This window comes from Salvelinus sp. IW2-2015, linkage group LG9 (assembly GCF_002910315.2).
Source record: "Salvelinus sp. IW2-2015 linkage group LG9, ASM291031v2, whole genome shotgun sequence".
NCBI lineage: Eukaryota > Metazoa > Chordata > Actinopteri > Salmoniformes > Salmonidae > Salvelinus > Salvelinus sp. IW2-2015.
This window is the reverse complement of record NC_036849.1, coordinates 18,026,044-18,039,803: the sequence shown is the minus strand read 5'-3', so window position 1 is coordinate 18,039,803 and position 13,760 is coordinate 18,026,044. Positions and strand designations below refer to the sequence as shown.

Below are 13,760 nucleotides of genomic sequence, written 5' to 3'. Positions count from 1 at the left end.
CTCCGAGGCCACGCCTCTGTTTCTGTTTGATACAATGACAGTCGCTCTCGCACTCATCTCATCTCATCACTCCGCGTATAACCCGACCCGACTCTACTCAACGTAACAGGTAAGGTTCACATGCTCTGTGTTATTTTACTTTGGGACATGCCCATGATGACAACCAAGTCTAAATAACTCAGATGCATCCGTAGTTTCAAAATTAATGGCTATGATTGTTGGTTGACCTTAGTTGATGTCAATAATGGACAGCATTGTCCACGTCCAAATAACTTCGCTGCTTATGATTTCAAAGTTGAAATCTGTACGTTTTTTTTGTTTCTATCAATAATTCAGTGAATAAAGGCAAGTTTATTTGGTATTTTACGGTGATGTTAGACTAACTTATCAAACATTTGCTGGACAAGAACTCTCAACTTATCTCATCATCAATGAGCACATATATACTACTTTTCATTACAGATACAAGCTGCACTGTAACAGTTTGTAATGCTTGTCTTGTGAAAATATATTCATATTGATTATATTGATTACAGTTTTTTGGATTGTTTCGTCATTTCTATGCAGATTGATGTATAGGCTGTTTGGTATTATGGTAGAATATCTTGCCTCGTTTAGGATTGATCAAAATTAAAGTACTTCATAATGTACCTTTCATCATGAGTTGCCTAAAGAATACGATATATTAGATAGCCTTACCTTACTATATATTAAATAGGCTAGCCTTACTAAAAGTTGCAAGGAGGGTTTCCATCAAATAAAAAAGATGAAATAATGATGAAATAATCCTTATTTAAACTGTATATCAAGTGTAGAGACTATCTGCTCTTCAGTCATATACCAGGTATACAATATGGAATGTGCTGTAAATTATGACACCTGGGATAGGTGCTGTATGTGGAATATGAATGACTTCACTGTATTTATTGAGGATGCCTCTTTTTACAACTTTTTGTTGTTGTTTTGTCCTCTCGTAAATTGTTATTGTAAAAAATGGTTCATGTTATTGGCTCGAGGCTTATGGTTATTTTGGACTTATATAAAAGTAGAGGTTTATGGTGTGAGGACTAGGTGAAATAGAAATATATAAAATGTGGATCTCTCACAAATTAGTTGTTTTGTTTTTATAGACTGAAATTCTGTCATTTGTAATTTGTGGTTAAAGGTGAAGTCGATCCATGCATGTTTTCACCAGGATACATTTTTACGAGCCAATTTAACCTATTGTTTTTACAGAGATTTTAAAACAGTGCATACATGGTCCACACATTAGAATAAAATCCATTGACTAAGAAACTACAATTTAACGCAACTGAGAGATGAAAATTTTAATCCCTTTATTTTCCTCTTAATAATATACAGGTAACTGCCAAAATAAAGTAAACACCAACATAAAGTGTCTTAATAGGGCGTTGGGCACCACGAACAGCCAGAACAGCTTCAATGCACCTTGGCATAGATTCTACAAGTGTCTGGAACTATATTGGAGGAATGCAACACCATTCTTCCATGAGAAATTCCATCATTTGGTGTTTTGTTGATGGTGGTGGAAAACGCTGTCTCAGGCGCCACTCCAGAATCTCCCATAAGTGTTCAATTGGGTTGAGATCTGGTGACTGACAAGGCCATAGCATATGGTTTACATCATCTTCATGCTCATCAAACCTTTCAGTGACCACTCATGCCCTGTGGATGGAAACATTGTCATCATATGGGGGCATAGCCATGGTAGCCAAAATAATGGCCAAAATAAGGGCCTGACCAGTATTTTTAGACATGAACCTAAGGGATGTTAATTTCTTAATTAACTCAGGAACCACACCTGTGTGGAAGAACCTGCTTTTAATGTACTTTGTATCCCTCATTTACTCAAGTGTTTCCATTATTTTGGCAGTTACCTGTACATTGAACCTTTGTGTGGTTTTTCGGAATCTTTTCTTGCCTTTCATATACTGATTAAAGAATACCTTTCATGAGTATAAAACTGCTATTCTTTTTATCATTCATATTGACTATTTCCAACCCAAGATGAAAGGGAGACACTAGTGTGCACTCCCCTGTGCCTTGAGATCTTAGAGATTTCACTTATAAATCTGAGGGTCTTCATATAATGAGCGACGGGTCATTTGATATTCCATGCTATAAATATGTAATAACAACTTTGTTAGCTGAGGTAGTCATTATAAGATCCCAGATTAAATGTCATGTTCTAAAAATGTGAGGCTATTGCATTATATTTTATATTATTTAAATAAATACAAATGTGTGGTGGTGGACATCACTACTTTAAGCTCCTAACTCAGGTGTCATAAGCATAATGGAAGGAGGAGATTATTGTTTCCCACCATGATTACATAAATTATATTCAACAGAGTTGATTGAATCTAAGTGGCATTTAGTAGAGAAATGAGGGAGAGCTGTCTACTAAAATTTAGTAGAGAAATGAGGGAGAGCTGTCTACTAACATTTAGTAGAGAAATGAGGGAGAGCTGTCTACTAACATTTAGTAGAGAAATGAGGGGAGCTGTCTACTAACATTTAGTAGAGAAATGAGGGAGACGCTGCTATCTAACATTTAGTAGAGAAATGAGGGAGAGCTGTCTACTAACATTTAGTAGAGAAATGAGGGAGAGCTGTCTACTAACATTTAGTAGCCGAAGTGTTCTGGTGCAAGTCCTCTGCTCTATGTTTTGAATGTTTAACTTGCACTTGTGCTTTCTACTTTCCCCAAAACATAACCATACGAATCAAAAATATTGTTAAGTGTGCTATACTGTTCACATATATACTGTAGTATAGATAGTGTACAGAATGAGAGATTTACGGTATATTCCTTTTTTCCCCTTACTTTTTTGAGAGCAGTCTGAGGTCCAGTCATCTCATACTGACTCACTCCAAGGTGTCCTGACACAGCTAGTAAAAAGGTTGCACAGTGAGCATGAACCTGAGCCTCCCTGACCAGAACATGCACAACCCCAGTGACGGTGGTCTGGAGGATAACAGGGCTGGGCTCATGATCCCCTGCTTCCGTAGAAACATGTACGATGAGCCTCTAATTTCATACTCCAATGGATCCATCATCTCTCACCTCCTGCGCAAAACCATCCACAATAAGAAGGCTCTGGACGAAAGCCATTTCTACCTACCCACATCGACTGTGTCCAGCTCCACAATGGCTGACTCCAGTCAGGAGGACCAGAGCAGTGTCTCGTCCAAGGACAGTGCGGCAGAGTCTGCATCCCCAGGCAGGCACCTCTCGACCAGGGTCAGCCCTGAGGAGGACAGGCCCCTGAGTGATCACCTCCAGGCCAAGCGTGCCCGTGTGGAGAACATCATCCGAGGCATGGCGGGGTCTCCCAACAGTAGGCTCCATGGGGACAGTGAAAGGGCTGAGTCAGACACCAGGGATGCTAGAGAGGCCTACAGGGAGAACAAACGTAAACAGATGCTCCCCCAGCATCAGGAGCACAGTCTCAATGCGGCAGCTCCAGCTAACAGAGGCAGCAGTAGCATCAGCAGCAGTAAGGATGAAGAGTGCCACAAGCTGAAGGTGCAGCTCCAGAGCATGCAGAGAATCCTGAGACAGCTCCAGGATAAGTTCTTACAGGTTTATAACCAGGAAGACGTTGTGCACGAAGACAGAGATGACACAGGCACAGCCAGCCCTGCTGAAAATGATGACACCACACCAAGCAAAGAGTCTGGGCTCATGTTCCGTATAAACATGGATGAGGAGTTAGAGAGGAAGCATGACAGTGGTAAAGGGGGCTGTAAGGACAGAGTGAAGACAGACAGAAGTTATCTGACACATCAAAGGGGAGGCAAGAACCTACAGGAGACTCTGAAGCATGAGCTCTCCAAAGCGGTGAGTGACAGTGTAGATAGGGTGTTCAAGAAACTCTCCTCCACGGGGCTCAACCAGTCATCTCATCAGCGCATGTGTCACACTCTGGAGCACGTCATTATGGGAGCTGAGAGGAAGAGCCAGGTACCCTGTAACCAGGAGCAATCACACACTGAGGAGCCAGTCAAACCCCAGGCTCTAGAGTACTATGAGAGAAGTGAGGCTTGCAGTCCGGAGGATCAGACCGAAGCTCTGTCTCTAGTGGTCCGTAAGCCGCCCCTGAGCCAGCTTAGCTCAGTTACCCCGACGGTGAAGAGGCCCTATCCCTTACACCAGTCTCCATTCCAGTTCAACTACAGCACACCTCTCCATGACAGTCAAATGCTGGAACACCTCCTCAAATACGGACCCAACACTAACTTCGGAGGTCTCCCATGCATGCCCCCATCCATGGACAGAACCTCACCAAACTCGGTGGACCTACCCTGGGATGCCATCGTCATGAGGTCCAAAGTCACATCCAGCCACCTGGCCCACCACCGTCACCCATCAGGCCTGGGTCCAGTGACTGTGGACAGTCTGTGTCACCCTCATGTCAAGATGGAGTGTGGGGACCTGCAGAGCATAGCAGAGAGAAACTCCTACATGTCTCTCAATATATCCTTTTACTGGCCTGAAAAATCTCTTACTCTCATAGTGTCCCAGTTAACCTCTATAATTGCATAGGATTTGATATAATTAATGGCTGTATGAATAAAATTGTATTATATTTTTTCCCACTAAGATAGCCTATAGAGCATCACATACACACTGAATCCTAAATGTTTAGTAATATTTTGTTATCTGATATATACCTTAGTATCCAGTACCTCAGTATTCAAACTCCCTGTGTTTTGCCTTCCCAGTTGAACAAAGACTTGTGGAGGTTCATTGCAGCACGAGCAATTCCAGTAAAACAGACTTCAAGGAAATGTTTCTTTTCTTTGATCTCGCTAACCACAAAGAAAATTATAGCATCTTCTTTAATCTGAGCAGAGTAATGACTTTAAGTCTAGAAAAAGACAAATAAAAAGGAATACAAGGCTTTGATAAGAATTGTCAGGAACAAAAGCCCATTTTCAAAGGCAGAGAAAGCATCAGTTTCTGTCCAGGAAACAGTGTTTTTTCGGACTTGAAAAGGTACAGAATATATTTCTCTATCATCAGCGTGATAGGGGTGTATCTGAAAGTTCAGAGCTGAGTGCCTGTGGAAAGCAGAAGTGCCTCCCTAGCAGAACACTTGTCTTCTTGAGCATACATACACAGCCATAAAAAAAAATATAGATTTATAAAGTACACGAATGAGTACATTTTATAAATAATGTTTTTGCAAAATAAGAGACAAGCAATCCAAGAAATATAATCCAGTGAGAATATTTTCAGCCACACCACTCTGCATTTTATTATAATGAATTCTATGATTATGATAACTATAATGATAATTATTAATATAATAACATTATCATAAGCAGCGTAATAATAATTATGTCCATAATCACTATTACAGAAAACAAATTTGGATCATTTAAAAAAGAATGTGGGATAATTTTTCAAAAATCTAATATGTTATAGAGACATCACAGGTAAACTGTTGTAAGGCAGCTCCTGTGTGATATTTATTTAAGCTACTGAACAACTCAAAGTTATGTGAAGATCCTTAACAGCTCCGAAGTGGTCATTGTCCTTGGTTGTAGGTATCTGGAGAAGAATATTATCATCTCCCTCTCAAGATATGTTTTATCTTTACTGTGTAAAGAGCTATGGTTCTCTTTGAACAATTTCTCATCAATCTTTCATTCCAACTTCCTTATGTCAAAGTAGGATTCCCTATTAAATGTATGGTGTGCTGTGACCTGCTGAAAACTATTACCTAAGGCGTGGCTTTGGGCTACAGAGAGAAAGGCCTCTAAAGATCTAGATGCATAGAAAAGTTGCGTTGAAATATGAGATATTTTATTTGTTACATGATGTATTTAATTTAATAAGACTAAATTGTTCCTCCCAAACTACTATTCTTTTAAAGTTCAGAGGGATGATGTAAAATATAATTTATGAAAATACCAATGCAGTGACAAAAAATTATTTTTAAATGTTAAACATTTGATTAGTTTAATACAATGAAATAGCTGCAACAGAGCCGCAGTCACTAATTAAATCCCTAATCTAATGAATATTGTTGTAGGGTCATTATTGACTTCCTGGTTACCGCAGAGCTGTTATTTAGTGTCATCCATTTTAACTGGAGACAGAAGCAACCTAGTATTCTAGCCCATTAACACTTTGAACATTGTATTTGAACTGTATTGTGATTGACTGAAAGTACTTAACACATTGACACATCCAGCAAGGCCTAACCCCCAACCATCTGAAGAAAGCTAAGCTGATGTTCTTCTACACCCGTTACCCCAGCTCCAACGTGCTGAAAACCTTCTTTCCAGATGTCAAGGTAAGCAATCACATTATTATTTAACATGATAGTATTCACTGTTAGAATTAATAGTTTGTTCTACGTTCACCATATTTGCCTATAGAATACTTATGGATGTATTTTTGGGACAGAATGAGAAGTGGGTTGGAGGAAGGAAACAAAAGAATACACGGTTTAGAAAAACAAAGCTGTTAAGCCAGTAGCATGTCCTGGGGCATAGGCCAGGGAGATAGAGAGGCATTATTTATTTTAAAAGCCACTCCAGTCAGCAAATGGAGTGACAAAAGCCTCTGTAATAAAGCCACTGTCATTTGGCGTCAACACAGGGCAGGTTTTTAAAATGCAGGCAGGCAGACTGTGAGGCGAGCTCTGGGCCTAACCACGATATACCATATGTCTGTGTGCCCTGTATGTCTCCTCTCCTTCCACCATGGCTGGGACATGTTCTACTGGAGCCTGTCCGTGTCTGGCCCAGGCCTCCTCACTACTCTGTCTGACCCCTAAGGTCATGGGGGAGACCTGCAGCCAGCAGCCCACTGCGTCTCCTCCTTGCCCACGACCCTGTGGTGGGAAGTGGCACTGAACAAAAGACAGTTCTAATCCTGGTGTCTGTATCAATCCTATCAGGCAGAGTCATTGAGAGGGAAGCTTCCTTCTGTCCTGACACTGCTCTGCGGCTTTCTCACCGTCCGAAAACACCAGAGAAAAGAAACGCCTGCCCAGCCCTTGGGTGTTTTTCTTTCTTCTTCTCTGGATGAAAAGATAGAATAAGAAGGCTAATGTCAAGACTGAGTTTAGAAATACATGGCTTTGACAGATGTTTTTTTCATTCAGTAAGTTGGTGGCAAAAGATCAGAGTAATTAACATTGAATAAAATGACAGACCAAGGCAAAACATACAATCCATACATTTATTATCTTGTGGAAGGTTTTACGAGTCAATAATGAAAAATAAATATTACCGTTTTTTTCCAAACATCTTGATATCAAGTTTATCATGATTTGGTTGATAATGACAAAATCAGGCCATCTTCTCAAACTTGTTGTTGACCTTGTGTCCCCAGTTCAATCGCTGCATCACCTCTCAGCTCATCAAATGGTTCAGTAACTTCCGGGAGTTTTACTACATCCAGATGGAGAAGTTTGCCCGCCAGGCCATAGTGGACGGCGTCACGGACGTGAAAGACATGTCCATCAGCAGAGACTCTGAGCTGTTCAGAGCCCTCAACATGCACTACAACAAAGCCAATGACTTCCAGGTAAGTCAAAATACTTGTATCTTACCATATGGTCAGCTCCTCCCCTGGAATCCAATGTAACTATATACTGTATATAAGCTTGTCAATGTTTTTCCATGACTTTTAAATCATTAGATATTACATTAACACCCTCCCTTTCCAAAGTAAATTGAGTGAATTATGTTTATGTATGGGAACAGTGTGTTCATTTTGCTTTCATCAGCACTCCTCAGTTTATACAGCCAATTCTGTGTTTTTTGTCCTGAGAGAAACAATTGGAAACTACAATTTGTATTAAAGTGAGCTAAACAATACAGTTGTTTTGGCATGAATGTGATATATTGTGTGTGTGATGTAATATAAATGTAATACACCTTCATTAGCATATCAGAGAACTCCTCACAGAAACATGGGTGTTAAATGTTCCTGGTCTGGTCAGCTACCTCCTACCTCTGTGGTTCTGGTCTGGTCTGGTCAGCTACCTCCTACCTCTGTGGTTCTGGTCTGGTCAGCTATCTCCTACCTCTGTGGTTCTGGTCTGGTCAGCTATCTTCCCTTTTTCCCCTCCCCCCCTCCCTCCCTTGTCCCTCCCCCCCCCTTTTCCTCTCTTTTTCCTCCCCTCCCTTTTATTTCCCCCTTTTTCCCCTTCCCTGTTCCTTTCCCCTTTCCCTTTCCCTCCCCTTTTTTCCCCCCTCCCCCTTTTTTTTTTTTTTTCCCCCCCTTCCCCTTTCTTTTTCTTTTTCCCCCCCCCCCTCCCCCCTCCCCCTCCCTCCCCCTCTCCCTCTTCCCCCACCCCCCCCTTTTTCCCTTTTCTTTCCCCCGTACGCTGTGATTCTGGTCTGGTCAGCTATCTCCTACCTCTGTGGTTCTGGTCTGGTCAGCTATCTCCTACCTCTGTGGTTCTGGTCTGGTCAGCTATCTCCTACTCTGTGTTTCTGGTCTGGTCAGCTATCTCCTACCTCTGTTTTCTGGTCTGGTCAGCTTTCTCCTACCTCTGTGGTTCTGGTCTGGTCAGCTATCTCCTACCTCTGTGGTTCTGGTCTGGTCAGCTATCTCCTACCTCTGTGTTCTGGTCTGGTCAGCATCTCCTACCTCTGTGTTCTGGTCTGGTCAGCTATCTCCTACCTCTGTGATTCTGTCTGGTCAGCTATCTCCTACCTCTGTGTTCTGGTCTGGTCAGCTACTCCTACCTCTGTGATTCTGGTCTGGTCAGCTATCTCCTACCTCTGTGGTTCTGGTCTGGTCAGCTATCTCCTACCTCTGTGATTCTGGTCTGGTCAGCTATCTCCTACCTCTGTGGTTCTGGTCTGGTCAGCTATCTCCTACCTCTGTGGTTCTGGTCTGGGCAGCTAACTCCTACCTCTGTGGTTCTGGTCTGGTCAGCTAACTCCTACCTCTGTGGTTCTGGTCTGGTCAGCTAACTCCTACCTCTGTGATTCTGGTCTGGTCAGCTATCTCCTACCTCTGTTGCTGGTCTGGTCAGCTATCTCCTACCTCTGTGATTCTGGTCTGGTCAGCTATTCCTACCGTCTGTGATTCTGGTCTGGTCAGCTATCTCCTACCTCTGTGATTCTGGTCTGGTCAGCTATCTCCTACCTCTGTGGTTCTGGTCTGGTCAGCTATCTCCTACCTCTGTGGTTGCGGCCACGTATGACCGTGTCCTTGCCCTGACCCATGTGTCACTCTGCACCTGTGGCTTCACAGCCATTATCTAAACTCTAGAGCGATGCGTTATCAAACTGTGGGAAGAGGAAGCCGCATGAATCCCACTAAAACAACTCGGGATTAGAGGACCAGTATGCCTGAGCGAGGCTCAGATTGCTACTGATGCAGAATGCTGAGAAAGACGCTGTAAATTCCGAGGGAGAAAGCTGTTTGGTGGGAAAGAGCAGAGACCATTTTCTTTACCTTGGGACCAATACATTCCTTTCCCAGGGATGCTTTCTGTTGGGAGATGAGGGCAAAGAAAAATAAGTTATGCCAACAACTTGACTGTTAGCTGGTCTATGGGAAATAATTGCACCGGATAGGTCCTTGTCCCAACATCCAAGCCTCGATCTGATGATCTTTGTTGAGAGCAGAGTGAAATTCCTGGGAAGGCTTGGTGCTTTCGTTCTTTCCGAACAGTTAAGTTTAAGGCTGCAAAGTCAAAGCAGAATCCCACCACAGACGACTAATGATTCGGAACGGACAGAGAGGACAGAGAACAAGGAGCTGTCCGTTTTTGAAAAACATGCTGGTAGGTCTGGGTTCCACAGTGTTGGTTCAGAGTGTAATGAAGACGATGGGAGACAGAGCTGGTTTTAAGCGCAGGGCGCAGCAGGTGTTTATTAGCAAAGGACCACAGGAAGAGGCAGGTAGCTTTGTCCAGGGACAGGCAGAAAGTCATACACAGGGACTCCAAAACAATGACAGTACAGGCAGGGAAAAGGCTAATAACGTAGTCCGGGAGATCAGGCAAGAGGTTGACAACAGGAAATCTGATAGGCAAAAGTACAGGCAAGGAATAGGCAAAAAGTCGTCGTTAGTGAGGATGGCCAAAAAACTACGATACACGGGAGGACTAATAAAGAAATAAACAGAGCTCCGAATAGAATGTGTATCAAAACAAAAAATACCTCACAATGATGGGGTGCAAAGAACTTAACTAAATAGTGTGTGTAAATGACATACAGGTGTGTGAACAGGTGATCAGAATTAAGGGGATTGGGATCTGGAGAGTGAGCTGCGTTCAGGGGATCTACGTGTTTGAGAGTGTGAGTTGGAAGCAGACGTTACACAGAGCACTAGTAATGTAAATCAATGAGACAACACACTTACCATCTACTGAAGTGGTTTGCCACTCACAACATCTAAGCTGTTGGCTTAGATTTTTGTTGCTACCAGTGCAGGTGATTATGATGATACTTGACTTTGAGCACAACATTGTGTTTGATCCCTCTACCAACAGGTTCCTGAGAGATTCCTTGAGGTTTCTAAAATTACTCTTCAGGAGTTTTTCAATGCCATTTCAACTGCTAAAGATTCTGACCCCTCTTGGAAGAAGGCAATCTACAAGGTCATCTGTAAGCTGGACAGTGATGTCCCAGATGAGTTCAAATCATCCACCTGCCTATAGACAGAGCAAGCAAAAGCCATGCTCAAGGAAGGAAGGACATTTTGAAGTCATGCAATGACAATAAATTCAGATTTGAACCCGTTGCCAATGAATTGGATTTTAGTGAGGAAATTCTGGAAAAAAACATGTTGTAAATGACGTATTTTACACTGCAGGAACCTACTTATGGCACACTATTTACCGTCTCAGTAAACACATTATCACACTGCTTCAGCTCTCTCCTATGAGTTTTTTGGTAGCACATACTTGACACCAAGGTCATAACCATGTCATAATATCTCATAACAGCTGATTATGACACCTACATAAGAGGGTCACAACCCACATTTATTCAAAATATTTTTTTCCCTGACAAGAAGTTTCCTTTCATTTGAAAGTTTGTTTCTTCAATATTTTGTTGTTGTTATGAATTCTTTAGTCATATTTTTTTTCATCATATTTTAAATAACTTGTAGAAAATACACTTTATGACACTGTCATGAAGCATTATGACCATCCTGTGTCACTTTACTTGGACTAAGAAAATACACTTTATGACACTGGCAAGAAGCATTATGACCATCATAATCATATAAGGCAGATAGGCCTATCACGTACATGACCTTATATCAGCCATCAGTCATCTGCTCCTGAAATCTGCTCCTGCATTCAACCCAGTCATCAGCAACAAAGCATTGGGGTAGGTGCATGTCTGACATCAATGTTTGTGCAATTACAATGATAATTCAATATGTTACATTTATAAATAAATATATACACTGCTCAAAAAAATAAAGGGAACACTAAAATAACACATCCTAGATCTGAATGAATGAAATATTCTTATTAAATACTTTTTTCTTTACATAGTTGAATGTGCTGACAACAAAATCACACAAAAATTATCAATGGAAATCAAATTTATCAACCCATGGAGGTCTGGATTTGGAGTCACACTCAAAATTAAAGTGGAAAACCACACTACAGGCTGATCCAACTTTGATGTAATGTCCTTAAAACAAGTCAAAATGAGGCTCAGTAGTGTGTGTGGCCTCCACGTGCCTGTATGACCTCCCTACAACGCCTGGGCATGCTCATGATGAGGTGTCGGATGGTCTCCTGAGGGATCTCCTCCCAGACCTGGACTAAAGCATCCGCCAACTCCTGGACAGTCTGTGGTGCAACGTGGCGTTGGTGGATGGAGCGAGACATGATGTCCCAGATGTGCTCAATTGGATTCAGGTCTGGGGAACGGGCGGGCCAGTCCATAGCATCAATGCCTTCCTCTTGCAGGAACTGCTGACACACTCCAGCCACATGAGGTCTAGCATTGTCTTGCATTAGGAGGAACCCAGGGCCAACCGCACCAGCATATGGTCTCACAAGGGGTCTGAGGATCTCATCTCGGTACCTAATGGCAGTCAGGCTACCTCTGGCGAGCACATGGAGGGCTGTGCGGCCCCCCAAAGAAATGCCACCCCACACCATGACTGACCCACCGCCAAACCGGTCATGCTGGAGGATGTTGCAGGCAGCAGAACGTTCTCCACGGCGTCTCCAGACTCTGTCACGTCTGTCACATGTGCTCAGTGTGAACCTGCTTTCATCTGTGAAGAGCACAGGGCGCCAGTGGCGAATTTTCCAATCTTGGTGTTCTCTGGCAAATGCCAAACGTCCTGCACGGTGTTGGGCTGTAAGCACAACCCCCACCTGTGGACGTCGGGCCCTCATACCACCCTCATGGAGTCTGTTCCTGACCGTTTGAGCAGACACTTGCACATTTGTGGCCTGCTGGAGGTCGTTTTGCAGGGCTCTGGCAGTGCTCCTCCTGCTCCTCCTTGCACAAAAGCGGAGGTAGCGGTCCTGCTGCTGGGTTGTTGCCCTCCTACGGCCTCCTCCACGTCTCCTGATGTACTGGCCTGTCTCCTGGTAGAGCCTCCATGCTCTGGACACTATGCTGACAGACACAGCAAATCTTCTTGCCACAGCTCGCATTGATGTGCCATCCTGGATGAGCTGCACTACCTGAGCCACTTGTGTGGGTTGTAGACTCCGTCTCATGCTACCACTAGAGTGAAAGCACCGCCAGCATTCAAAAGTGACCAAAACATCAGCCAGGAAGCATAGGAACTGAGAAGTGGTCTGTGGTCACCACCTGCAGAACCACTCCTTTATTGGGGGTGTCTTGCTAATTGCCTATAATTTCCACCTTTTGTCTATTCCATTTGCACAACAGCATGTGAAATTTATTGTCAATCAGTGTTGCTTCCTAAGTGGACAGTTTGATTTCACAGAAGTGTGATTGACTTGGAGTTACATTGTGTTGTTTAAGTGTTCCCTTTATTTTTTTGAGCAGTGTATATATATATAACAAAAACATACTGTTGACACATAGGCTATGGTGTTATGGAATTTTTTACCTTGTGTAATAGGCTTTGTGGGTTTTGACACTATTATGTAGGTGTCATAACCAGCCATAAAATAACGCAATATGTGTCACAATAGGTTGAAATATGTGTCATGACAGTGTTATGACCATATTATAACAGGTTATGACAAGTTATGTCAGCTGTTATGACATATTATGACATGGTTATGACCGTGGGTGTCAAGTAAAGTGTTACTGAGTTTTTTTAAAGACTTTGCTGAGAGAAGATAGTATTACTGTGTCGTTGTGTTTCCATGTGGATTCAATTAATACAATATGTAGTTGCATGTTTGTAGATTTACTGATATTTAAAGGCAGTGTTTCAGTACTATAGTGTACTTGCTAGGTCTGGTAGACTTACCAGTGTTAAGAAATTTGTACTTTTTATACATATTTTACTTATGCTTCCTCAATGGACATGGGATTTAATTGTCTCTATAGGTGAGAGAAAGATTGATTCGTATCAAGTGTTTTATGTAAATGTAAATACGCTACAATTACGTTTGGATACTCTAAAGTGTTTAAGACCAAATAAATAACCTAATAACATGTCAATATTGCAAATGACCAGAAACTTACATGTACAAAAAAAAGCTGTTTAGATGTTTGTGTGCCTATTGCTATAGTCTATGGCCTACTGTCATCTTACTTCCATAGACACCATATTTTGAGTGGTTATTTGATAG

General features: G+C 42.3%; 1 protein-coding gene across 1 annotated transcript; it reads left to right on the top strand.

Annotated features, from left to right (window-relative positions):
* Positions 1–77: 77 nt before the first annotated feature.
* On the top strand, positions 78–12,817 carry LOC111968738 (prospero homeobox protein 1-like). The gene is made up of 5 exons (XM_023994576.3): positions 78–109; positions 2,863–4,499; positions 6,220–6,329; positions 7,376–7,570; positions 10,500–12,817. Exons 2-5 carry the CDS (start codon positions 2,939–2,941, stop codon positions 10,665–10,667), a joined length of 2,034 nt encoding a protein of 677 aa, XP_023850344.1. The 5' UTR covers positions 78–109; positions 2,863–2,938; the 3' UTR covers positions 10,668–12,817.
* Positions 12,818–13,760: the final 943 nt, after the last annotated feature.